At 39.8% G+C, this 27,616-nt stretch overlaps 1 protein-coding gene across 1 annotated transcript; it reads right to left on the reverse strand.

Annotated features, from left to right (window-relative positions):
• Nucleotides 1–1,465: 1,465 nt before the first annotated feature.
• Nucleotides 1,466–27,288, reverse strand: LOC147679930 (gastrokine-1-like). Its single transcript, XM_086943498.1, has 6 exons — nucleotides 27,163–27,288; nucleotides 25,046–25,099; nucleotides 17,956–18,045; nucleotides 15,099–15,200; nucleotides 10,188–10,314; nucleotides 1,466–1,659 (listed from the first exon to the last, which is right to left on the reverse strand). The coding sequence occupies exons 1-6, from the start codon at nucleotides 27,172–27,174 to the stop codon at nucleotides 1,580–1,582; spliced, it is 465 nt and encodes a 154-aa protein (XP_086799624.1). The 5' UTR covers nucleotides 27,175–27,288; the 3' UTR covers nucleotides 1,466–1,579.
• Nucleotides 27,289–27,616: the final 328 nt, after the last annotated feature.

The following is a 27,616-nucleotide window of genomic DNA, read 5'->3' on the forward strand; positions in this document are numbered from 1 at the left end:
AAAGGATCCACAACTGATCAAAGCCCCCACCCAATGAGATCCGATCAGCCGCACGCATTCCGGGAACCAGCGGAATGTCCAGCTGCGCAACAGTCATCACCTACTGAGATCGGGGTGGGGACTTCTACTGTAAATGTGTGTGGGAACGGGCTTGAAGCAGGGATTCCGAGGATGTCTTTCCGTACTTCAAAGTATTGACAAAGATAAGTTTCATGTAATAAATCCATAAACCTGTGTATAAGAGGCCAGGCCTCAGAGATGCGGTTAGAGCACCCTGTTGTCTGATTTGATGTGTTCTGCTCTGTCGGAATAAACTCCTGTTTCCTGCCTTCCAGTCTCCAGCGCCTGTCTCTTTGTTTGATAATTTCGAGTGGTATGAGAGGCGGCTAACGCCGGGCAATACTTGAAGGTTATCGGTCGAAATCGGCCCTACCTTTCACAATCATGCACGGACTGCAAAGGGCTTTGTTTGAATTTAAATGTTGTAGGCTCCATTTGGATGTAGCATTTGGAATTAGCAAGTTCCTACTATTCAAAATATAGTGCAATCTTGTGAGTTTCTTTGTCTCCTCCTGTAATTATTTGTAAAAAAATAAGTATAGGGAACTGAAGTTTTTCTTAGGAACTCACCATAAGCTCTTCTGAATGCCAAGGTTGCTGAATACCAAGGTTGCCGGGGGTTGATTCCATTTCATGCTTATTCCGTGCACCATGCTACACTTCCTATCTTATTATCTCAGTTTTGTAAGTTCTTTTTCACCTCTGCTTTCCTCTTCCTTACTGTTATCTTACTGTTTTTATCTTCTTCCTTCTTTCCCCTTTTCCGTTCTTCACACTTACTCTGTGTTAAAATCTGATGATATAACATAAGTTTGATACCCAAAAATAAGCGCTGGTGCCCATCACCTGCAACCATGGGCACAAATTAAGCAATGACCTCCTTACATCCTCATTCATATATAATATGGATCTTTGTGATAGAAGCAACTGCATATTCCAAAGATGGCCACCGGAGAGTTACAGCCATGGTACTGGGACAATTCCTAATCCTTCATTTGTGAAAGCATTGGGGGTGATTAGGATAATGCTTATCCTTGCCGGTGGGGATTAGGAAAGGACTCTAAATTACTTTTTTTTTAATGAAAAGTCCTGACGATTTACAGCCACTACTCAGCACTTCATGCTGAAGTTCTATGAAACTGAACCATGTTTTGAGGATTATTGCCTATATTGAATTATACAACGTTACATAGTTAAAGATAAATGCATAAGAAAAAGTATGGGTACCAGAGTAGCCCAAAAGCAAACTGAATTGACACAATGACAATGGTGCTCATTTCTATTGCTATCTCTTGTACTAGATGTTTGATTGATTACATTTGTAGTTCACGTTTATAAAAATACTAGACATTCATTCTTGTGAAAAGTAAATGACAACATAACATATAAAGTAGCTGCAAGTGAATTTAACTGGTTAGCTCTTATGTTTATTTGAGTGACATTAATGAAGTTCAAGAAAAGGTGCATTTTTCCTTCATCACTGGGCGCTCCTGGATCTGTAATCAGAGTTCCTGTGAAACTAACAAATTGAGATAGTCGTGCAAATGGTGAGACCCAAGATGGTTATGATAGTTTCACAGGGGGCAGCAAATGTTGTTCCTGAAAAACAGAAAAAACACAGCACTTCACTTAAGTACAAATGTGAACCCTCTCCCTCCTCTGCTATTTACAACAGTAATCCATAATTTCTTGGGGTTGTGACACATTTTGTGGACCCTACGGCAATTGCATCACACCTCCGAGGCCCTACAGGGTACCTATCATACATGCATTGAGCTGCCCTTGGCATTACCATTAACAATCTGATTAAGTGAACAATTGTATTCCCCTCAAACAATCTAGATTAAGCTAGAATAGAGAAATTGCACTTCTAGTTTGATATTGTCTGGCGGAACTGGCCAAAACTCAAATGGATTTACCCGCCACCACTGTCAACATATACATGGAAACACTTTCTGAAGCCATAAAATATTTGTAACAGTCAGTCAAGCATGCTTTATTCGTTACATTTTGTCATAAAAGCCAAGTACAAAACACATTAGTTATAAAATATGTCAATGCCAGTCAACAATTGAGTTAAGCATGGTTGTAAGACTACCTAAAATACAAAATAGCTTCAGGCCGTTATCTTTAAAAAACATCAGAACATAATTTACAATTTACATAAAACGGCCATTAAAAAACAAGCACCGTTAAAGAACTCAGAAAGAGGGACATCTTAAAACATTTTAGTCAACGTTATAACAGATATCTGAAAGGAAGATTAAAACGTGTTAGTCCTAGCTTATGGAGCAAGCATTGGGGGTCCGATACATTTACAAAAAGGCAAGAATAAAGGACACAGGCAGGCAAAATGGTATGTAAGAAGAAGCTGTGACCTTATCGACCAAGCCCAGCCTAGAAATTTCGCTACAGTTGTAGAAATTAGATTAGGAGCATTTGTGCATAGAATCCTTTCTGCTTCATTGCTCCTTCTAGCTCCGAGTATTTTAAAGATTGGAGCTAGCCATACTCGGCGAGGAGCGGCATATGCTGGGCAAACAAAAAACAAATGTACCACCGACTCCACTCTAGTCTGGCATAGAGTACACAGATTGTCATGGGACTCTGACCATCTAGCAGTGAAAGCTTTGATGGGCAATGTGCCCACCCTGAACTGAAAATACAGTTTCCTATCATGGGGTTTTGCTATTATGTCCCAGAAGGCTTCAAAGATCGGTGACAATTTAACATCCAGAAAGATACCTTTGGAAGGCACACTTTTACTCAGTGTTTTTTGCTTAATCATCTCCCAGTATTTCTCTTTCAGGATTTTTTTGGGGGGAAGTTAGCTCTGTCAATTAATATAAATCACAGTTCATACCATATATGAATAATAAAAAAACAATATTTCATTAATAATTTTCTTTCATAAAATACAAGTACTTACTTACAGGATGGGATATGTTTAATACTTAGGGGCTTAGGATTTTTTCTACGTATTGAACTTTCAATTATAAATGTTTATATTTACACAGCTAAATTATATCGTCCACATTCTCATATGATAAGACTTCCAAAAAAATATGTTGTTTTCTTTTTCTAATTACACATTGTACATATCTGATAATGGAGTTAATAATTTTTGCATTTCCTAAATTACAAATAAAACTAAAAGCATGTTTGTAATTAAAAAGTCTATGAGATCAAAATAAATGCTTTAAAAACGATTTCCTTATATTTATATAGAATTTACAAAATAGGATAAAGTGCATAGTTGGTTGTGCAGATCCACCGTCACAGTTAGGCAATTTTTGGCTCCATTTATCCATTTTTGGGAAGGCTACTATAAGATGTAATGTATCCATGCTCAACCTTGTAAGGTAGAATCTATACTGGATGTTTCTCACCAATACAAGGTATAAGGGTAAGCCAACCGTGGCAACCCGTTCATGGCAGGAGACAACACTTTCTTTTAGATTAGCATCTCTATCTCTATCTTTTTCCACACGTTTGGAATATCTAGCACACAAATCCCTTTTGCTAATCTCTTGAATGGTCGAGGGATCCTTTTGATCAAAGTCAATTTTACACTATGTTAATAGTTAATAAATGTGCTCAAACCATGGGATTTTCCTCTAAAAATCAAGTGACAAACAGTCCATTATAATTTTGTTTGAGAATTTAGTTTAATTATTGGACCATATCCCTTTACACAGGAGCAAGCCAGCTAAGTTTATCGTATGGGTTAGGTATGGAGCCATTAGTTCCTTATGCACTATGCAGTTGGCTGTAGCTTGGGGGACCGCTAATAATCTTTTAAACAATTTATTTTCTTGTGTTTGTAAGGTAACAGCAGATGCTCTCCCCCAAATTGCGGCCCCATAGCAAACCCCAGTGACACACTTTTATGATTTGATAAGCCAAATAAAGATAATTTAATTGAACTGATTGAAAGTTGCTTATCCAACACCATGAGAAAAGACGCAAAATGTGTGCAATAAAATAAAACCACACACAAGAGGCCTCATACCTATTAGGAGAGCTTGGGACTTTATCTGGTTACCATGTCAATAAATCTAATTGTGATTTAATGCATTTGAATAACTCACTTGTAATTGAATTGCCTAGACTGCGAAATACTTGATATTGCTATTGACACCGAATGTTAACTTGAAATGGTTTGACAAGATGCTAAGGTGAGATAGACTTCACTTGACTCTGATTGGCTGCCTGAATCCAATAAACGATACAATTCTGATAAAATTCAGCTTTTTAAAGGCCACCCTATCTATCTCAATCCTAGTGCTCTTCAGTAAAGCCCGAATTGACAGTTCAAATTGTATTTGTGCCTTCAAACCTCCACAATGAGCCTTGAAATATTTCCCAGATGTTTGCTGAAGGGTGGATGAACTCTATCCGACCTAAAACTATAATCTTGTTCAGCACTGCTGAAGAAGCGGTGATTTTTATTTGCAGCTGAGCAAGTACACAATTTCCCATAGGCTTACAACAGAGTTAACATTGCGCTATTTCTTCCAGCTGGTTTCATCTCTTGATTTTCTGATGCAGGGTTTCGTCAAACTAATAAACGCATAGATCCATTGAAGAACTGTAACTGGTGAGGGTGTCTGAACTCTAATGGTTGAAATAGCTCCAATTAAAATAGGTGGAAAAACAGCTGGCCAAATGGGGTAAGAAGGAAATGATTAAAAGAGCAGAAGGAAGCTCTACACTGGCTGGATTTAAAAGGAGATTTCTGTCAGGGACCTACGGTAGTTGCCATACAGCTGATGAGGTGGATTGGAATACATAGATACATTGGGGGGGGTTTGGTAAAATAAGGCCTCTTCTCAGAGGATGAGTATATATTGAAGATTTTGTATTGCATAAATCACTTAATGCCAATAAGATAAAAATACTTAATTTTTCTGTTTTTCCTCAAGTATATTTTTCCCAATGCAGGCTAACAAGGATTGTGGGTGTCACAGAAAGCTATGGTAGATGTAAAACCACATGCGCCCATTAAAGTCATAAGTTGATGACTTGTAAGTCTCTATGAACCTTCTAGTGCAAGGTGATCAAAGCATTGGAATGTCTCCTAGGTAGGAGAATAGAGATAAGTAAATGAGTCCTTATTTTTGGAACTGAGGATGCATGTCAATGGATGCAGAGGTTACTTTAATATTCTACTGTTTGCTCATAGCTAGAATGCAGATAAAGAGAAATTCGATCTCCAGCACAGTATCATTCTTTACTTTGTGAAAATAGGTGTTTTAAAACAGCACATCTTGATAGTAAAGCAAGGGATGATTCTGAAGGTTTTATAGAGGAAAGAGACTTTTGGTTTCGGGAATAATTTCGCAGGAACTTTCAGGGGTTTACTAGGCTCTAGAAAATAGTAGGCAAATACATATGTTGAACATGACTGAGTAATTAACTTATTTCGTCTGTTAAAACAGAGACCCTGTGAATCGCCTAATGCTTAGATCGTCAGTTCAAGGCTGAACTTGTTATTGTTTCTGGCTTAATTTCAAGGTTTCAGCCTTAGGGCATTTTTGCAATTTGTTTTAGCTATATTCCATAATCCAATCACCACTGTGTAGTTATTGTGAGGTCAGAGTTTAGATAGAGTAAGATCATTTTTGTTTTACTAATACATCATTTGACAAATATTTATACTGATGAGTTTCAAAGTGAAACATCACCAGGGGTTTAGAGAAAGGGGGCTCCCACAACATGTTTCCCTATGTTAATTCTCTATTTTTTTAAATGTTGTTTTATTAAGCAGATAAAAGAATAAAACACATCAGCTTAGTCATATTTGTTTCAGCTTAAACAAAGAGCTTGGATGGATATTTCTATAAGATAGCAGAATACATATATGAAAATAAGCAAGTTGGAATTACAAAGAAGTAAGAGAAAGTATTCAATTTATCAAACAGTCTTTCATTAAACATATCTTAATAACGCCTACATATCAGTTTTAAGACATATTAAAATATGCTTAAATTATGAAAACAATTACAATTCTTTTCCTCAATATATTTTCAACAATGCATCTGATCCTAAATATATCTCTAGAAATTGTGGATGTGCGTAAGTGCAAATATTGGCTATGTTATAGATAAAGTGCAAAGATCTGGAATTTAGCAGCTAACATGTAGTTCTAAAACTCTGTCATAAAATGCCAAGAGCTGTAAATCTTTTAAAAACCCGACCCTGCTAGTTTATGCCTTGTCAAACATTTGATTTAGGATGATCTTATTATACCATTCACGATAAGTAGGCACTTCATTAGGTCCCTGGTTCTGGGGGATCAAGGAACGCGCAACTACGTTGTAATAGTTATAGATACATCAGCGCATTTGCTCAGAAGTTGACTTGCCTTTTAGTACTTAACCCAAACAGTGCCACACATACATCAGATTCTTTCTCTATATTTAGTCCCCTGCATTAAGGCATTGAATAATTGTTCCCAAAATAACAATATCCCAGGGCAGGTGAAAAAGATATGGAGCCCATCTCCGCTCCTAAACGGCTTACATCGGAAACCTCTGGATACATCTTTGAGAGGGCTCTAGGGCTATAGTATGCCATCAACTGAGCTAAAAAGGACATTATTTTGTAGGTTGTAGCTCTTAAAGCTGAGTTTCCCTAGTTTTGAGATCATCTGCCATTCCGCTTCTGAAAAGTACACTAAGTTGTCAAAGAAATCTTCTCTTAAAAGTTATTTATGAAAAGACATTCAGTTTGGCTCCTTGATAGCCTATACCAAATTAAAATCCCCTTCATTCTTGTTTTAAAAAGAGCCATCGTTGTTGGTAAATAGATGGAGCTTGTTAGTACATTTAATTTTTTCATAAAGTGCACGACCTGCTGATATCAAAAATAAAATAACTGTAAGCGATCGCCACTTCTTCCTTGGATATTCTGCCAGGAGATAATACTGCTTCCTATCAGAAAATGCCCAAATTCTTTAAATCCGTTTCTATACCAATATCTTAAATGACTATTAGGGATTTGCAACCCCAAGACCTGGCATTCATCTAAATGCAGATACCTATAGCCTGCAAATTGTCCCATTGCGGCATAAAATATTTGCAGTTGGGTAGAGTATTCCTGAAGAATCTTGTATCTTGTTTTTTTGGGAGCTTTGCAGTCTTTAAGAAATCAGGCAGCTGAGACCCCTCCTCCTTCACCATTCTTTCCGAAAAGAAATTATCCTGTGTTTCTACAGCATCCAAAATCTGCACTGTTCTTTCCAAAATGACAGCTTCATAATAAGAATACATGCTGGGTAAAGCCAATCCACCCTTACTTATATACAAATGAAGTATTGGGAATTTGACTCTAGGAACTTTTTTATTCCAAATAAAGCACATACAAAGTGTGTCCAATTACTTAAAATATGCCCATTAATCAACAAGGGTAGGATAGACATCTTAATTAACGCTACGCGTCCTATCAATGTATGGGGGAGAAATGTCCATCCATCCAATAATTCCTTCATTTTTTTATACATTGGTTTATAATTCATTCATTAAAATTCTTTGTTTAGGTTAGTTAGTCTAACCTCTAGATAACAAATTGGTTAGTTGTTAGATGCCTGTTCCTGAAGATTTATAGGGAATATACTAGGCAAAGCATTTAATGCAAGCATTTCTGTTTTGTTATCGTTGATTTTATATCCCCCTATTGCCTAAAAACGATCGAATTTTGCCATTAATTCTTCAATATGATGTCTTTCTGGCTTAAGATAAAGCACTATATCGTCCGCAAAGAACTTTAATTTAGACATTCCCAAAATTGGTGGTTCCACACCTGTTTGCCCTAATACTAATATTTAACAGTTCAATAAAAAAGGTAAACAACACTGGTGAAAGGGGGCATTCCCATCTTTTCCCTCTATTTATTTTAACAAAGCCTGCTGAGTTTGAGTTTACAAGGACCTATGCCTGTGTGAGGGGAAACCAAACTTCTTAAGGGCAAAAAAGGGCATCCCAATTGACTAGGTCAAATGCCTTTTCAGCGTCTAGCATCATTATGACTGCGGAATCTGATTAATATTGAAATAAGTAAGTGCTTGTATTAAAAAGGTTTTATTCAATGACATTATTGTATTGACAATAAATCCTGTCTGGTCCATATGGATTAAATACTGAGCTGTGGACTACACACGACCAGTTAAAATTTTCATTAAGATTTTATAGTCCACGTTTAATAAACTTATCAGTCTGTATGCATTGACATCTCTCTGGTTCTTTCCTTTCTTGACAAAGCTAACTATGGTTGTCTCTTTAAAATCAGATGGAATGGCTCCCCCTTTTTTCATTGTGTTAGAATGCTCAACCAGAAAGGGTGTCAACTCCTTAATAAAGATTTTATAAAATTCTGTTGGATAACCATCATTGCCGGAAGCCTTGCCACTTGCCCTTGTAGAGAGGGCACGTTTAATTTCTGCTGCTGTTATACCTGTATGTAGTTGTTAGTTGTGGGAGATTTAGCGAATGAAAATAAGGGGATATAGACTCCTTTGAGACTGTATGTTGTGCCACATATGAATTGTTATAATGCTGTGAGAAGATTTTAGCTATCCTATCCTTCTCCAAGACCACAGTACCTGTCTGTGGCTCCACAAATTCCCTAATTGTTGTTGTTTCCTGTTTAGTTCTAGTTGTATGACCAGGAACCTTCCCTATCAACAGGCTTTTCTTGTATACTCGGTGCTGATAAAGCCTTGAACTTTGGAATATTCCCAATTTTAATTCTCGAAGGAACTTTTGAGTAGCAATTAAAAAAAAACTGCTCTACTGAATTACACCAAATTTGGCAGAAAGTGAAAAGTGTGCTGATTGTAATTTGGTGTAAATCCGTTCAACCATTTTTTAGTCCCACAAACTTTAAAAACAGCATTCTGATTTGCTAAGATTGCTTTGGTTCTTCCTGTCAGACCGTTCTGTCCCACATGATCAGTACCGGGTCCTCATGACCGAGCTATATGATTAGCTGGCAACAACATTAAGAAAAATATTGCAGCCACCAATTCAGGAGTCTGGCACTGTGACACTATTTCCTGTGTTTACAAACAAATTGACATACAAACTGCAAAGTAAGGACCCCCTGGCCATTGTAGGGGATCCCAGCTGGATCCCACAAGGGGCAAAATAAAAATAATAAACTTTCATGCCGCCGGTCGAGCGGGACACATTGTGCTCCCCCATCCTGTGTATCACTGTGGGACACCCACAGGAGCTGTGACACCACAAGACCATGCACATTTCCAGAAGTAAAGCTTGTGTGGTCTAACAGTATCACTGTTGGCTCTTCAGCTCTGGTACAGTGAAGAGCAACGGAACAGCCCAAAAAATTAAAAAAACACAAAAGAACAATTTAGACTGAGGTACCAAATCAGTTGGCCTCCCATGGGCTGATCGGCTGCTCATAAGGTGTTGAGCACAGGGCCTGCCCAGAAAGATCTGTGATGTCATCAGTGATGTCTTGTAACATGTCAGGAGTGATGTAATATGTGAAGTCATAAGCAGTGCACGATGGGGCAAACATTATCATTTTCTCAGTAAACAATAACTAGAGAATTTCAATGTTTTGATTTGTTTGTTTTTAAATGTATGTTTTTATATTATTACAACACCTAACTATAACTTCAAGGTTTTTTTTCATTGAATTTCTAGATTTTTTTCTAAAGGTAGCCTAAAATCTTATTACCTCACATAACTATAACATTTTCACTATAACTATAGTGACTAACTATAACTATATCACTTTAAAATTAGTGTTTTGTCAGTGAATTATATATATTTTTAAAAAAAATTGAAATGTTATTTCCATACCTTTGTTTTTTTACTAGAACACACCGATATTTCCGATCTACTCATGCACAATATTGCTAGGAAATATGCTGGCAGGATAATGTTCCATATATTAATGTAAAAAAGATATAAGTAATTTTAAATAAGAGTTTCTAATCAAATGTGGGCTGAGCACAAATGCCCCAATGAACAATTGTAGATTCCTTCACTAATTCTTATGCTTTGATCATCAGTGAGAACCCCTGACAAAGGGCAAAATGTGTGCACATCGAGCATGCTTCTTTTCTTCTACAGCATTTAATAGTTAAATCCACTCACTTTCTGTTTCTTCTGCATAGTAGCTAGGGACACCGGCACATAACTGCTCTACTTGTCTCCCAAACAATGCAGCATTTTTCATTGGTGTATTCATAAGGGAGTAGGACAACTGTGGCCTGGGAGAATTCTGCAAATAAATGAACAATTATAGCAATCAATCAATCCATAGCTTTACTTCGATAGCTTGTATCATAACAGCATTGTTTGAAATTTAACAATTATAGCATTTAATACATGTTAATAAGGCATGAATCTCCCTCCCCAATTTTCCACATTCACTAAATCAGGCAAGTGCCATTCTAATCATTTTGAGGGCACTGCAATCAAGTCTGGTCAGTAAATGCATCTGGAGTAGAGATCAGCTATGAGGTTGATAAAATGTGTCCCACTGATTATGGTAATAATTCCCCCCACTATTTATGAGCTATGAGCTATCAAACCACGGGCCCTAGGTAGCAATCACGTTATGAAAGTGTGCAGAAATGTAAATAGATTTGGATGAAACATATCATGATTGGATGCATTAGGCACCATGTGACCTGCAAAAGACTGAATGCAATGATTGAACTGATCAGGCCACTCGTCAGTTCTTCTAAGGGATCTCGGCAGAATTGCCTCACAATATGCAGATACCAGCGATTGTCTGCGGCCCATGTTGGGCCTGGCCTATCATATTCCATTATCTTTCACTTTCAGTTGAAAACTCAAAATTCTCTTGTCTTAAAATAACTGTCTCACAAGCCACGAAGAATCTTCTTCTTGGTGTTTGTCTGTTTATCTACAATACCACTCTCCTGCCCATACCCTTTCCAAGCTGTTAATTTATAAACAAAACAAAAAAAGGAAGGAAGTACCATGACTTAGATTATTGGTCAGGAGGCCACTGGAGCTCATGCCACCCACTGCCCCTGCTAGGCTTGACAAATGCTAATAAGGGCGCTACCTACTAACCATCACACTGATACAAGTATGTCATTTTGGACTAATACACACCTCTCTAGCACTTAGGGTGGACTAGACACACTAGTTTATTATGGTTTTTTAGTGTATTGGAACTGTGAATCACTTTGGCGGTCTTCAAAAAACACAGGCTGTCTCATCATATGGTGGACTGTCATAACTAAATGCTGGTGTTAATAAATAAGTGCTGGGAAACACCTGCACAAATTAAGTACTGTATTCTCCTCTGGGATACATACTAAGGGGCCCATTAGCATGGCGGGTGAATCGCCACCGCCCGACAGTGGGATCCACCTGCCAAAACACCTCGCCGGACGGCCATTTACCCCCGGCCAATTTGGCATGGCGGGGGGGTACAGCAGAGGACGGAAAGACTGTCCGCTACTTTTCCGCCGGTAGGCAATCGTCACGATTGCCTACCGGGCAAAAAAAGGCCCATAATATGGTGGCGGTGCCTTGCAGGCTTCGCTATCCATATTAGTATGTGGCATTTACAATGCCTTTCCATGGTGGAGACTCCGCCATGGAAAAGCATGCAGATTTCGCTTCGGGGGCTCGTTGCAGGCCTCCATGGGGGTAGGGGACTGCACTTGGGGGGTACCTATGGTACCCCGCAACATTGGCATCCACAAGGTGGCAGGCACCACGAGGTGCCTGTCACGTTGTGCATGCCAATTCACAACATTCATTTTCAACATTGTGGCGCGTGTTGATACAGCACCGCCCGCCACAATGTTGAATATGCGGGATGCGACCACCAAAGTGGTGGTCGTATCCTAATCTGTGGTGCGGGACCGCCGCACCCCTGGCAGCCGGTCCCAGCACCGCTAATCCGCCCGCCATCCTAATGGGGGCCTAAGAGTTTACTTCGGTCACGCCAAATAACCAGAACTATGAGGAAGATCATGGGCTGTTGGGAAAGTGTTTCATTTAATGCTCGATGATTAGGAGTGAGGCAGGAGTGACTGTTGAATTCCTCAATATTTTGTATTTAAAATTTCCCAGCAGCTTCCATGATTTTTCTGAACATGAAATGAGTACGAACACAGCCTTTCTACTCTCCAAAACTGATTTTTGAGTATTCATTGCCCAAGAAGCACTGCTGTGCCCTCTGGGAAAGTTTATTTAGCATTCAGTAGAGAAGACAGGGATGTCTGAGGTTTTTAAAAACGTTGGGCCTCATGTATGAGAAGTGACGCATCGCTGCGTGAAAGCAGCGATGCATCACTTCTCAGTGTGCCCACCTTGCGACATGATGGATGGGTCATATTTACTGTATGCGGCATCGTGTCGCAAGGAGTTACAGATACGACAGTATTTCTGACGTATCTGTAGGTGCAAAAGTGACGCATTGCTGGAGTGTGTCACAAAAGTGACGCAAATCCAGCAAGGTGTCCTTTCAGTGCTGTGAGGCAGGCGTAAGATATTGACGCTTTTGCACCCGAGAAGTGGCGCAGTGAAATCTCGTAGATTTCACTGCGTCACTTCTACGAGGCTTACTTACGTGGGAACGCCCACCCTCCATACAATATACCTGACGCAGGTATAATGTAGCACAGGGGTTTACAAAGTGACACATCTGCTTAGATGCGTCACTTTGTAAATAGGGTGCAACAGGAGGCATGTTTTACTCCGTCGATGCGTCACAAAAAGTGATGCAACAGAAGCGCAAAACTGTTGCAAGGCCTCATAAAAAAGGCCCTTTCAATGTAATACATCTCTTCAGTTTTTGGAAAAAGAGCCCCAGGACAAAACTGGTTGATGGTGGAAAAGAACATAGGAATCCAATTCAAATGGAGCTTTGCACTACGTTAAGTCTACTTTTTGGGTGCAGAGGTAGATTTTGCTGTTTCTTTGAAATCAACCAAATGTATTTAGTAGAGACTCAAAATTAGAAGTCCAGAGACGATCATGATCTGCAAAAATCTTAATCCCTAAATACAGAACAGTTGACTTGACAGGATGATTTCTAAGTGAACTATCAGAGTATAATCTGACTCTTGTTGAAGTTATCCTTTTAGCCCGAAGAGGCGCAAAAATCTTCTATAGGTTCATCAAATGCAGTGATCGTGGAAAATGGAGTGCTTGTGACCACCTCTATGTTATGCTCATGAACACATATTTCAGCTGCTTTGTAATAGACAAAGGGGCCTTAGAATCTTAATACAGAGAAAAGTTCTATATGTAGAGTTAAGGGGGACGAAGATAAAGGGCATTTCTGTCTTGTCCCCCATTCTACATACAAGCCTTGGATAGTGACAAATTCAAGCACAGCGCTGCATTTCATCTGGATTGAATAATTTAATGGTGCATTTACAATTGGTCAGAAATTCATACTTTTTAAAGATTTGCTACATGAAACGTCAAAAGACTCTGGGGCGTATGTATAATGAAATATCGGAACATGGAGATGCGCCAAATTTGGCAGCAAGGCCCTCCGAAATTTCCATAACGCAGGGATGCGCCATATTTACAACAATACGGTGCACCACTTAGTTTTCCCTAGTGCTGGCACTAAAGCTAGTTGCCTAGTGGACACCTTCCTGCACATAAACAATCATTACCTGCAAGCACCCTTGCACTATAGTGTAAGGCTGCCTATGTTGCAGGTAAAGATTGTTTAAGTGCAGGAAGGTGTCCTTTTCTGCACATAAATATTCAATAATTTCAATGTATTACTTCTATGTGTGCTACTGAATACAGCTCATATAGAAGAAGCAAATCACCATTATTTAATGAATGTTTATGTGCAGGAAGGGACACCTTCCTGCACATAGGCAATATTTCAAGGTGTTTTGCTCTTTCTATTTGTGCTGCAGAATGCTTCACATGTAGAAAAAGCAAAAATTAGGAGAAATAAAAGCATTTCTCCTCATTTCGCCATCCTAATGCCTGCTCTTGCATGGTATTTTTCTAGGCACTGCCTTGTATTTACAGATCCTGTAAATATGGGGCAGGGTCAAAAAGCAATGAGTGTTGCAGTGGAACTCCCACAGCAACCCCTATTGCACGCCCCGTTGATGCAGATACTTGCGTGAAAGGGTACCATATGTACAAAGAAACACTAAGCCAAAAAACGCCAATTTGTAAATATGGAGCAGGGCATTCTGCCACCAGAACTTCGTTAAAAGTGCCGTTCCTGTGGCGCGCTGCCCTTATAAATATGCTCCTCTATCTAACTTATTTTCAGCGTCAAGGAAGACGGACTTTAAAGGAGTCATATGTAGCAGCTGCGTCAAATGGATTCATCATTAGATTAGTATGATCAAAAGTAGATCTTCCTGCCACAGTGCCATGCTGCTCAGCAGACACCAAATCTAGTACTAATATTGTAATAAGGGTAGCTAAATACTATTGAGACGAGAAATATGTCTGTAGGATGAGTGACGTATGGTTCATATCCTTTTCTATCTCTATGTTTGTCGAAAACCAAAATTCAGCAATAACTGAATATTTAAATAAGTTCTGGGTAATTCATAGCAAACCACATCTAATAAATCCTAGAACACATAATAGAGCTAATGTGGACTAGCATAATCTCCTGCTGGTTTATTGAGGGGGCCTGATAACATGACCTCAGTTAGTCCTTCTAGTGTTACTGGTTTACAAAAACTGTCCCGTGCTGCTTCCTCGTTATCCTATTTATACCTTAAATGAGCTAAAGGTTCAATAGGTTCCAATTCTTCCTGCATTATATAATGCTCATCCTTATAGAGTTTAGAAGAGAATCATGGGAACACGTCTTTCATTTTCATGTGGCCTTAATATTTCCACTAATTTCTTAGGATGGAGAACCACCCAAGGCACCACTGAGAGGGTCTGACTGGCCCGCCATGCTCACTTGCTCATTGCAGTAGGGGGCTATTTTATATATTTTTTGCAATGGCTTCTTTTGGGTCCTTGTCAGCCCCTGCTCCAAATGAAAAGTTGCCGATCCTCCAAGGTCCTTACCTGGGTCTCCTCTGTGAGCTGCTCCAAGGTGGGAATGACTTCCCTATTCATCATCATCACAACGCAGTTCTGAGTGGATAGCAGCCGGGTCGCAACCACCCCCTATGAAATCAAATAAATGCAGATCACCGATTGACTTTCTGTGCATTGAAAGATCTCCTCGTCCAGAAATGTAAATATAAAAAGAAAACTTTGATAGTTTCACCTTTCTCCTGATTTTACCCTTGCCTATTTGGCAGGTCTGGAATATACATTTGTCAACATTTTTTGTGAATTGTGAATGTGTTTCTGCACTGGGTTCAATAAGTTAATGGAAAGTTTCCTATACAACATGGCATTGCTCTAGTGTTGCAAAGTCAACAGATGACACATTCCCTGATCATTTAAAGAAATTTAAAATAATTATATATAAAGTGATCTTGCATAGTTGAACTCTTTAATTACAGAGCACATTCAGGGCCATACAGGTAGGACCACAAATGTGTTATCACAAAATATGTAATACATATAAGACTGAAATCCCTCTGTAACCTTTGAGTTTATTTTCCATGTTATTCTAAGTGGGTTATCACTACTTCACTTGTAATAAGAATGTTTGAATCATCACTATGATGTCATCGCATATTCCAAAGCTCTACACTAGCTTTGGCAGCTACTTACAAATGCTTAAATGTTTAATGTTCACGTGAGAAATTGCAATCTGTTTTTGGTTCGTTTATTTTGAGAGCGTGAATTCAATTTGTATTCTACAATAGCTGTAGAAACGAGATCCGATTAATGAATGTAGCAAACTCTGACAAAGTGCAAGTGTTTCTTCATTGATTGACAAATGTGTGTATGTGTCTGTGTGTGGTTATGTTGATGGGTAAATAAAAAAGAAAATGTGTCAGTACCTGGATGAATGAAAGAGTGCATGAATAGTTATTGGCTAATTGACTGGGTGCATGGAAGAACAGATGAGTGAATGGATAAGTTAGTGAATGGATGGAAGTTGGAGGACTAGGCGTGTATAGAAGAATGAGTTGGTAAGTGCATGGATGGATACATGGATGAGCAAGTTGATGGATTAACTGCGGGTAGCACTTTTCGATGGCAGCAAGGTAATTAAGGGGATGTCAGTGTCCACTGTGGACATTTTTTCTGTTAGCAGCTCGAGTCTCCCTCAGAAAGATGCTCAGAAGAAATCACACATATAAATTACAGGTTTCGTTCCTGGCACTGTAGAACTTCAAAGGAATTAATGTGCCTTCTGGACAGAAAAACGGGTAACCTGTCTGTAACTAGCTCCAGTCTCAGTAACTAAGCACGGAGGTTTAGCGTGCTGCATAGATCTGTCTATCACCGGCAGATCCAAGATTTAGCACCTAGATAAGTAACCTAGACTTCCACCTTTACAAGCATGAGTAAATGAGTACCATTAAAAATGGTCACAGACACCATGGTTATTTGAGTTGGGAGTTGGAACTGGGATGGTTGAATGTATCTATCTTCTTCCCCCATTCCGCTCTACAATAATATTTACAAAAATTCCATCAAGACAGAAAAAATAGAGCAACTTTAACAGTTGAAATGGTTCTCGTTGAGCTCTTTGCTGAGCCATCAGCAACATTTTAGGGTCAGTTTCAGAGCTCTGACTGTGAATTTTCCCTTCAGCATTGGTTTCATCCTTGGCTGCATAACTTCGCCAGACATGGGGCTGAAACAGCCGCCCTTAGATAGGGCGATTGATCTGCCACCGTTCCTGATCACATTACTTCTTCTTCACTTTTAAAGACTGAATGGCAGAGCTGGAAGACCTTAATCAGAAGCATATCCACCATACAACACATTATCGTTTTGGCAAATAGGCCACTGGAGGCGCATACAATAAATCCCCAAAGGAACAAGCTAGTCAATATAGGCTCATGTAAAGCACTGATTCGATCAGTGTGGTGCGGCGTTATGCCTCCATCAACTGACATAAATATCTGTATATTAAATTTAGTGAATGAGGTATATTCTGATAATCTGCTCCTGGAGTGCAAAAGATATTTCCAGATTTAAAAAAAATGTATATATTATGATCCTGTTGCACAAAGTGTTCATTCAAAACCCTGGGTTGCTTAAACTACATGTGTCTCCTCAGTTCCAGTTGGCTAACTGGATAGGCAGGTCGATAGCTGTCTTCATTTTCTTTACGGCCAAGCATAGATGCACTAAATTCCTGGTCTTCCTTGCACTTTCTACTTAAAGGCGAACCTCACTGAACCATGCATTTGGTGTTTATGTAAAGAGGCTTTATACAGAATGCAAAGTTGGATATTTTGATACAGTTATCTTCCACATTTTGTTTAGAAATATTCAAGATTTAATAAGAATCAAGTAGTATATCCTCCAAAGACCTCTAGTGTATTGTAGTATTTTCACAAATAGTAATTTTTGTGGGATTCTTTCTTTTTGACTGGTGCTTGCATCTGACTGGAATTACATTGTTGTTTTGCTTTTCTTGGCAATGTAATTACCATATGTGTTTACAATTTAAAAAAACAGAAACACAAACAGAATGTTACAATGAATGGTCCACAGATGTGGGGTTTAAAATAAATGGAAGAGAGTCTTTAAAAGATTTAGGGCGAGGGAGGAGAAGGAACACTGCACCCTGTCTATAGTAACTTTGTAAGTTCCAAACATCCTTCAAAAACATGTAGTTAATCTGATTCAATTAAAATGAGTACAACATATTGGCCATTCTAGTCTTTATTCAAATGTAGTCATTCTAACCACCTGAGGATCAGTATGAAGTCAACGTTTGCCCAAGAAAACAGTAGAACCACAGATAAAAATTCGACACACAAATAGTTTACATAAAACTGCTTACCAAGTTGTAGTCCAAAGCGGTAACCCTAGAGTTCAGGCCATCTTCGGTCTTCAAGTAGGCTACTTTCTGCAATGCATCAATGTCCACTGTCTGCAGAAATGCCACATGCATTAAGACAAGTCAATGTAGAAAATTCGTTTTGCAAGAGAGGAAGAACTGGAACATAAGTTAAACAAAGTGCTGGAGGCAGTAACTGTTAAGAGCATACCTATTCATATGGGCACATGCTGCTATGAACCCTTTATAAAGAGATTACATGTAGCTCAACTGTATCTCCTCCATTAACCTCCACATGGTAGTAACTCTACCACTCCTACAAGAACATAAATCCACTTCAAGAAAGTAAGGCAAAGGTCAAGAGATTTCACTCTGTACACTAATGCCAAAATTGGATCAATAATCACCACTGCCCAAAACGATATCCCCTCTGCATTTTATGCCTCCTATTAACACCTTCTCCCTCCCTTAACAGGCCAACGAGTATTAGTCTCTATGGTCAACAAAACCCATCTTGACTATGTCAGCTCCCTCGGTTTAGCCATCCAATACATCCTCCTCACCTATGAATTACCTAAATTGTCCAAATCAAAGCTAGTAGTTGGGAAACATAGTACTGGGGCTCCAACTCCGAAACAAGAGTGTTAGGCCAAAAACTACACTTCAATGCCAACCCCCCCCCCAATCACACCATTAAAGAAAGATCGCCAAAATACCAAAGAAGCAAACTCACACTCAAAGTCCCAAACGCTACTATACATCCTCACTGAATAGTGGAGTTCAAAAAGCGGCAGCTGATTTACAATCTATGGTCCTAGAACAAGGAACACATAATCTGTTGACATTCATATGGAAAATGCACCTGTTCTTTAAAAGTAACCCGAAAATTCCTTATTTTTATAGACGTATGTGATTACTTCTTCGGGCAAGACAATGTCCTGAGGGCGCTATTATAGTGAAGTGCTTCAAGTGAGTCTTACCTTGATCTTCACATTATTAATTTTAAAACTTTTACTTAGCCACATCAACTAGTTTCTCCAAGTCAAGACACTTTTTATGACATCACAGATAATATCCAAGGCAATGATACCAATAAAGGGAGCAAATAGGAGACCATATTTAACTTCTTTGTGGTTACAGGCTCACTGTCGTAAATACCCTACTGACAAAAATAAAATGGGACTGAAATTTTATATGTATCTAAAGTACATATAAGTAATCCAATGTCTAATAAGGGGCAAACATCTGAATTTTTTTCTAAAAAGAGCAGTTTGTATGTGATGGTAGACGTGAATGTTTCATTTCTTCAGAATCGGCATAGAATAAATATGTTCATGGAACCTAGAGACTGTTGCACAGCTAAGGGACCTAAATATTGAATATTGAAAAGGTGGGAGTGTACTACCTAAATATACATTTTTTTATTAACCTCCAAAACTATCATCTACAGAATATCAACTACCATCATCAAGGTAAGGTCAAGTTGCTATGATTACTTATATTAAAGTTATCTCTACTTCAAAGTCACTTGATGGTATAAGTCTTCAAAGTAGGTAGATGTGGAGTTGAAATGAAGTGGATATAATACATCTCTCTTTTGCTTTAGTTTCATTTATATAGCTGGGCTACAGCAGGATACTTTGGTGGGTATGAGAAAATACTGTGGTTTCTGTGCCAATTTTCAAAGATCTATACTCCAAATGTTAACTGTGGATACAAAATCTACTGAAAGGGCAACTCCTGGTTAAAAGTCTGGATGACATTTCCCAATAATGTAGTATCCAGTATCTTAGTGGACTGTAACATGGGTTTATCAGTTTTATGAACTCCAAATAATTGTCAAGAAGCCTCACAAAACTAAATGTGTCTTGGCGATGAGCTCCAAAAGGTATTCAAAATAACTAAGGATATATCTTGGAAGTGGTTGGCTGTAGCTAATGTTTTTAATAAAGTCCACAAATCTGAGTGACTAGGCAGAGAGCACCAACTGGATGGAATGATTCCCACCAAGATTAGTAGATAGGAATTGAAGTCCTACTCTTTGGCAGGCATTGAAACACAGTGAATCTACGAAATCATAGTGGTGTTGCAGCCTTCTTCAAGCTAAACTCTCAGTCCATCACAGGGTCACCAGTGCACACTAATGGACTGTAGCGACCATGGACCAAGAAGCTGCTACTTAAGAGGTAGAGCAGGTTCACCAGCTGGTGCAGTCCCTTAGTGTCTATAGGATGTTTGGGCACTGTTCTAATGAATTTGTTGATCTTGCTTTAGATTTGATCCAGTCCAGCTGGGCTGCAGAATCTGGTTGGTTCAGGGTAGGGTTCCTCCATGAGTTGTACCTCCATGCCTGTCTTAGCCAGCTATATCTTGACTACATCTTACTGGTGGTTTGACTAAGTACTCTCCATATCAGGCAGTCCAACTACTCAGCCCACATGCAAGAGCAGCTACTTGGGATTTATCTGCTGTTAATTGGCTTAGTTTCAGTCTGGGAGAAGGAGCAAAGAGGTATCCTGTCAACGGTATGTCATTATTGGAGTTGGTGCTTCGGAACTTGCTTTTGAAGATACCCGGACGAGTGCTAACTAGCTCATATGGACTGAATCTAACCTTTAGTCTGGCATCTCGACATGGTCAAAACTACTAAGGAGTATCCAAAATGCAGGCTGCAGAGCTTGTTTGACGTACAAAGATGCTGCAGTAGCCTTAGCCCCAATGCAGAGAACCTGCATCTAGTACCACACATATTGAGTCCCCTCAGAGAACACTACTCACTGTCCATCCTTTCTCACAATACACTGGTATGGATTAGTAGTCACCTTTACTGTGAGTGCATATACACTGTGAATGTGCATAATGCAGTGGGCCTTTGTGCTCTGCTAGTTTACAATACCAAAACATACAGAGCAACTCCAGTGGAAATGAAGATATTGATTTTACAGGGTCAGCCAAAAAAAGAAATAAAGGGCAAAATGACGTTTGCAAGTCAAAGGATTGGTAATAAAAAAGCATATACTTAAAAATACTGCTATAATTGGTGTAGATTTTCTATTACTAACGCCAAATGAGCGACAATTTTGTAAATGATATTTAGGACACTATGAGCCAGATTTGTCAAGGCTTTGCATTGGCCCAACGTGAGAAAATGTGATACAAAGTTTCACACAGTTTTGGTAAACTATTCACTATACAGCACTCGAAGGTGTCCCTGAAGTAATGCAAAGAAGCGCAATGCGATGCACATGGGTTTTCCCATACTACCATCCATTGATTTTGATGCAAAGGCCTATCTACTAAAGGTAGATGCTTTGTGCCAAAAATGCATGCCTACTCAAGGCAGGTGTAACATTTGAGAAAAGTTTTCTTTTCTCAAAACTTTTCTGCCTTTGCCTGTGAATCCTATTTATAAGCATAGTATTTTGTGATGGAAGGATCCCCATCCAGTACCAAACCTATCTTCTAGACATCATGCTCACACCTTTTCACTATGATGCATGGGTACGTGTGTGGCGCAGGGCAGCCTAAAATGTGCCAGTGCAGGGGGATTACAGCACCATGCCAACAAGATATGCGTGTGCTGTCCTGCTCTCTCCCTTTCATGCAATGAATCCACCCTGGCTGATGCGCGGTGCTGAGTTGCATGAGTTCTTTGCAAATCTTTCCCTATGTGTTTATTATACAATATTTAGGCCAAAAACTCCTGGTACCATACAAAAATGACATGGCCATCTTAAAAGTTTAAGAACTTAACTTCCTAAGCAGGTAGCATCCTTAACAGATATCACAGTAAGCCATACGATAAATCCCAATTAAAGACTACTGAGTCTGGTTTAATGGAGAGGGTGGATGAGCAGCTCACCGGATCTGTGGTGTTTCACTGGGAGTCTTCTGGTGAAATACCAGTGAATCATGATTAATTACCGGGAGCAATACAAGTGATGTTACTGATTCTTGTATTTATTCATATTTTCTAAGGGAACACCCAGGGTACCAGTTGTACTGCCCAACAACCCCCCCTGAGGAAAGTTACCAGTGCCTCTGTTACTGGGTACTCTAAGAAGTGGGGATGCTGAGAAAAATATAGTGGTCTTTCTAATGTAACCCTAGGGGTCCCAAAAGACCCACCATTCATGATTTACCTCTATAAAAGCAATGCACAATTATATGCGTTGATGGTCCCTTTCAACTAATGCCCAGTTCCCACCTCTGGTCCAGGTGGTTTGCTCCCTGAAGTAACTTTCTCTTTTGCCAAACTTCTGAATTTGAAATAAAGGGAATGCAAAAATGGTGCCTTTCAATGGTCATGCTAACTTTTGGGTTCAGATTTCTCAAGACATATCCCCAAATCATCAACCTCATTGACCTCTTTATCCTGTATTTGTGTAGGATCTATATGCACCCCATGCCCAGCCCCATGCATCAAAATGGTAGTCCTTCTTTCATTATTTAGAATGGAACTACAGCAATTATAATAATGACCATAGACTTATTTCCATTTGTTTGAACACTGAAGAACTAGGGAAACTGAGATAGAGGTAGTCTGAACACACATATGACTATTGGTTTTCATAAAAAGTCCCTACCTTAAAACATCAAGTTGACCAGTCAAACACTAGGATCAAAGTATTGTAGAGTGGAGGAGGAGGGAGCAACACATATCAGAAAAGGTGTGACCCATGGGCAGGATGAGTGACAATGTGCATATAATATGCATCTACAAACAATTACAATAATTGAAGTGAACTCCTTAGAGTAGTTAGCAGCTGACCTCACAATCCACATTGGATTCACAGCTTCTCAACCTACTTTGGACATCTCCTACTGTTGAGTTTTCCCTGGTCTCCTCACAGTACCTGAAAAGAACTTGCATTAAGACCTGTGAATCTGGTGCTTCTCCACATTCCAGGTGTAAGCGCACCTCTGCTCTACAGCTTCTTGGTTATGTTTCTTAGGCATTGACATGAAAAGCGTGCATTCTGAGAAGACATTACCTTGACCTATGACTGACTTGGCCCCAGCCTTATTAGCCTTTCCATTAAAGCAGTCTGCCAGGAAGTGATAAGGAATGTATGCATAAGTTAACTCCCTCTGTACAAGTACTCATAGACGCCCTTGTGATAGGGAGACCTAGGGTCTCGGATTTGAGTTTTTAGCTTTACCCTGCACAGCGCTTGCGATGTGCTTGTGAAACCTCTTGTATTTAATATATCTTAAAAGGGGGCGTTTATCAGTTCATAAATTCAGAATTACTTGGCGTTGACAAACGCGAGTGAGGAAAAAACTCTGCTCCATAATGCAAAGCAGAGTTTTTCAGAACTCAGCGAGCTCTGCGTGACATGAAGTGCAAAAAACTCCGCAAACTCCATGAGCGGAGCGGAGTTCACCACCCAGGCTGCCTCTAAACACCTAATATTGCTATATTTTACTACAATACAGGCTGGCACAATTGCAGATACCTTGCCATTGAAAGGAGCTTGATTTAAATGGTGCAGCAGGTGTAGTGTCACCAGGGCCAAAAGTTGTCAGAACTCCTCTGTACACCTAATATTGCCGGATTTTACTACTAAACAGGCAGTCATAAGTGCAGTTATCTAGCGAGCACTGGAGTCATGATTTTAATAGTGCGGCAGGTGCAGATGCAGGGGGACCAAAAGCCCCAGGCACTCCACTAAACACCTAATATTGTTATATTTTATTCCTAAACAGGCAATCACAAGTGCAGCTACTTTGCAGCCAACAGGGTCATTCTTTGAATGGTGCAGCAGGTGCAGTAGCTCCGGGCCCAAAGGTTTTCAAAACTTCTCTAAACAAATAATATTGCTGTATTTTACTACGATACAGGCAGTCACAATTGTAGATACCCTGCAGCTAAAAGGGACTTAATTTGAAAGATGCAGCAGGTGCAGTGAGTCTGGGTCCTAAAGATCACAGGACCACATTAAACCCAGATTATTACTACATTTTATTACTAAACAAGACATTCACAAGTGCATTTATTGAGCAGGCAATAGGGTCGTTATTTAATTGGTGCACCAAAACCAAAAGCTCTAGGAGCCCTACGAAACGCTAATATTGCTATATTTTACTACAATACAGACAGTCACAAGTGCATTTACCTTGCAGACAACAGGGGCATAATTTGAATGGTGCAGCAGGTGCAGTGACACTGGGGCCACAAGCTCTAGGGACCCCACTAAACGCAGAATTTTGCTAAGCTTTACTACCAAACAGGCAGTCACAAGTGAAGTTATCTAGCAGGCAGGCACTAGATCAATGATTTTAATGGTGATGCAGGTGCAGTGGCACCGAGGTCAAAGGTTGTCAAAACTCCTGTAAAAAACAAATATTGTTATATTTAACTACTAAATATGCAGTCACAAGTGTAATTACCTTTTAGGTACCAGGGTCATGAATCCAATGGTGGAGCAGGTGCAGTGACACCAGGGCCAAAAGCTCTAGGAACCCCTCTAAATACCAAATATTGCAATATTTTACTACTAAACAGGTAGTTGTCTTGCAGTTAAAAGGGCATGATTTGAATGGTGCAGTAGGTGCAGTGGCACCCAGGCCCAAAGCTCTGGGAACCCCTTTAAACACCAAATATTGCAATATTTTACTACTAAGCAGGCAGTAACAAGTGCAGTTACCTTTGAGGCAATAGGGTCATGATTGGAATGGTGCCACAGGCGCAGTGACACCGGGCCCAAAAGTTGTTAGAACTCCTCTAAACACTAAACACATAATATTGCTATCACATCAATTAATCCTATTATTTCTCTCTTTTTTTTTTTAATGTTGCAATTACTTACCGGCACTATACCACTAGTAACAGCACAATATATTGCCTTATTGTACATAAACACTTCAGCACACGTTCTGTAACTTATATTGTACAACTAATCAACAAGCTACAACTTACAACAAAAAACTGCTTATTATTAATCACACAGGCGAAACCTAATGCATTTACCAAAGCTTATTCGCTATGTCAGGTACTCCAGTGCAGGATTACTTAGTACCCACTTTAGGAAAGCAGTTTAATGAATGTGGAGGATACCATATATAAATGTTGAATTAAAGTACCCCTTACCTGAACAGCGAATGCTTGGGTCAGGAAGATACCCAGCAGGGCTGCAACCAATATCTACGAGGAAAGCGATAAAATGAAACACTGTTACATATGGCGACACAAGGTGATCTGCCGAAAGTGACTACACAGACCGTGGTAGCAAAGGAGTACGATATATGTTACTAGCTTAATTCAGTTTTTTTTTTAAACTTACTTGCCTCTGATTTTATAATATTTTATTGTTTTAGGCATTTTCACTACCTTATTAATTCGGTATGGCAACGTGTTCCCTAATTCTTTAAGTTATATAAAGTTACTTCGAAGTAGAGTTCTTTTTCATGTACCATCTAACAACAGATTTCCAACCATTTGTAAGTGCTCATATTTTTGACTGACAAGGCAATTGAAGCATGGGTGTTTCAGAGATTTACTCAGGATCACATAAAGTGGAGTAACGGGAAGCCGGGATTGGACATTAGAGTTGGGGGTTCCATTACATAATTTTAACAACTGTGTTACCTAACTACACCCCCTAACACAGGGGCAGATTTATGATGCCCTTGCGCCGCAATTGCGTCACTTTATTTGACGCGACTGCGGCGCAAATAATGCTCCCCATTTACAACGTGACGCATCTAGGAGATGCGTCACGTTGTAAAGCCCTGCGCCATAAGGAGGCGTTCCTGCGCAGGGGGTTGTTCCTACGCAGGAACGCCTCCTGAAAGTGGCTGAGTGAAATCTATGAGATTTCACTCAGTCACTTTCAGGCCAATGCTGCGTCAAAACCCTGCGCCTGCTTGAAGCAGGCGTAGGTCTTGATGCAGCATTGTGTAGATGGGGCACCCACGAGCCTTGCTGGAGCTACGTCGCGCTTGCGACGCAACTCCAGCAATGCGCCACATTTCCGGCACAGATGCGTCACGCATTTGTGCCGTTTTTGCACCATGGTGCGCCGCATTATAAATGCGGCGCACCATGGGTGGCGGAGCTGTGGCGCACTGTGGCGCACGTTAACTGGCGCATCCCTGGGGATGCGCCAGTTAACATAAATCTGCCCCTAAATATTTTTATTGTGACTACATATGACTAAAATACCCAATTATCTTCTAAATATAACGACGAAAGTCTTGAAAGCATCAATTTTCAATGCTTAAATACTTCTTTCTTCTCTTACTTCTTCCTTTGCTATCCGTTCTTCCAATATGTTCACTGTGTCACTTGAAAGTGAATGCCTTGGTGGAAAGTGCCCAGACCCTCTTCCAGTGTTCATGTTATCTCTTGGTTAGATCGTGTTAAAAATAATTACATCAATTAAAAATTAAAGGCCAAAACATTTATAACATTTGACGCCAGAATACCAGACTCCTTCAACACTCCCTCTCACTACCCACGAAGGGCACGAAGGGTATATTACATTCGGTGCTTCCGTATCTAAGTTTCCACTTCCATATATATATATATATTTAGCAACACACATATGACCAGCACTGTGTGTGACGAGACTGTGGTCAGTTCTAACACCACCATGAATTAGGAACAGCAAACCACCTACCCTCTTCTAATTCTGCTGAGAATAATAATGTGAAAAAGTGGCCCAGTCACAGTTAAGATGACTGAAATTGGGGAGATAGACTTAATATATTTATAAACATATTTATTGGAGCATCGGATGACACACAGGATCAGTAGTTAAGATAATAGGTTAATGCTCGCCCACCCCAGAGCTTAATCGGATTTTTGTTGATGCCCTAAGGATCCTGAAATGGAACCATATGACTTTACAGGAAATGTAATGACAGAATATAGCGTACAATAACGACAGGAGGAGGACAACAAGCCAACATTATGGAAAAGAAACACCACTGTGGTGTCAGCCAGTTCTGCGCATCCATTGGGGTGCGTTTAGGGGTAACCCTGAGCTCAGACTGACAAGCAATGTGAGGACGGATGCTCCTGGCGATAGTGAACAAACCATGCAGCACCCTCGATGCAACCAAACACTGCTGCAAGCCATAGGCTATGGAGCTGAGGACACAGAGGTCTAGAGGCGTTAAAGTATAACAGTATTCACTGCTGATACTTGATCCCAGGTTTAATTCACATTACATTGATACATTAATAAATGAAGGTATACTTACTGGGGCCGTCATTTTAGATTCAGGGACGAACACTACGCGAAGGAAGGAGGACTGTTCTGAGAACCGGCTGCCACGCACAGAGAATGTCTCGGAAAGTCGCTTACAGAGAGCTTATCACTTTTTAATAAAGTTAGATTATAATCGGCCTTTAATGACGAAATGGCCATAAATATTGTCAACACATGTCAGGTTGCGGTATTGATTTGGCTTATCAGTCCCAGTGTTTGCGAACTGCTGATTCAGTGGGATATTATGACAAGTCCATAAATTATGGGCAAGGATTAACATGTCCTCCCTTCCCTACATGAGAACAGGCCTTGTGATTGGACGGGGCAAACAGGCGAGCAGCGACCAATCACCTGCTTGATACCAGCCGGGAAGAAGTCTCCTGTGCCAGGGGCCACAACCGGCATCTACTTCTGTGGAAAGTTGACTGACTCAACATTTAGCTTGG

This window comes from Lissotriton vulgaris, chromosome 11 (assembly GCF_964263255.1).
Source record: "Lissotriton vulgaris chromosome 11, aLisVul1.2, whole genome shotgun sequence".
Classification (NCBI taxonomy): Eukaryota; Metazoa; Chordata; class Amphibia; order Caudata; family Salamandridae; genus Lissotriton; species Lissotriton vulgaris.

Bases quoted from the DNA above. Each gene is read 5' to 3' on its own strand.
- LOC147679930 (XM_086943498.1), bottom strand. The intron at 18,046-25,045 runs GTAAGGGGTACT...GCATTTCTGCAG, and splicing joins CCCAAGCATTCGCTGTTCAG to ACAGTGGACATTGATGCATT. The intron at 10,315-15,098 runs GTAAGGACCTTG...ATTTATTTGCAG, and splicing joins AGCTCACAGAGGAGACCCAG to AATTCTCCCAGGCCACAGTT.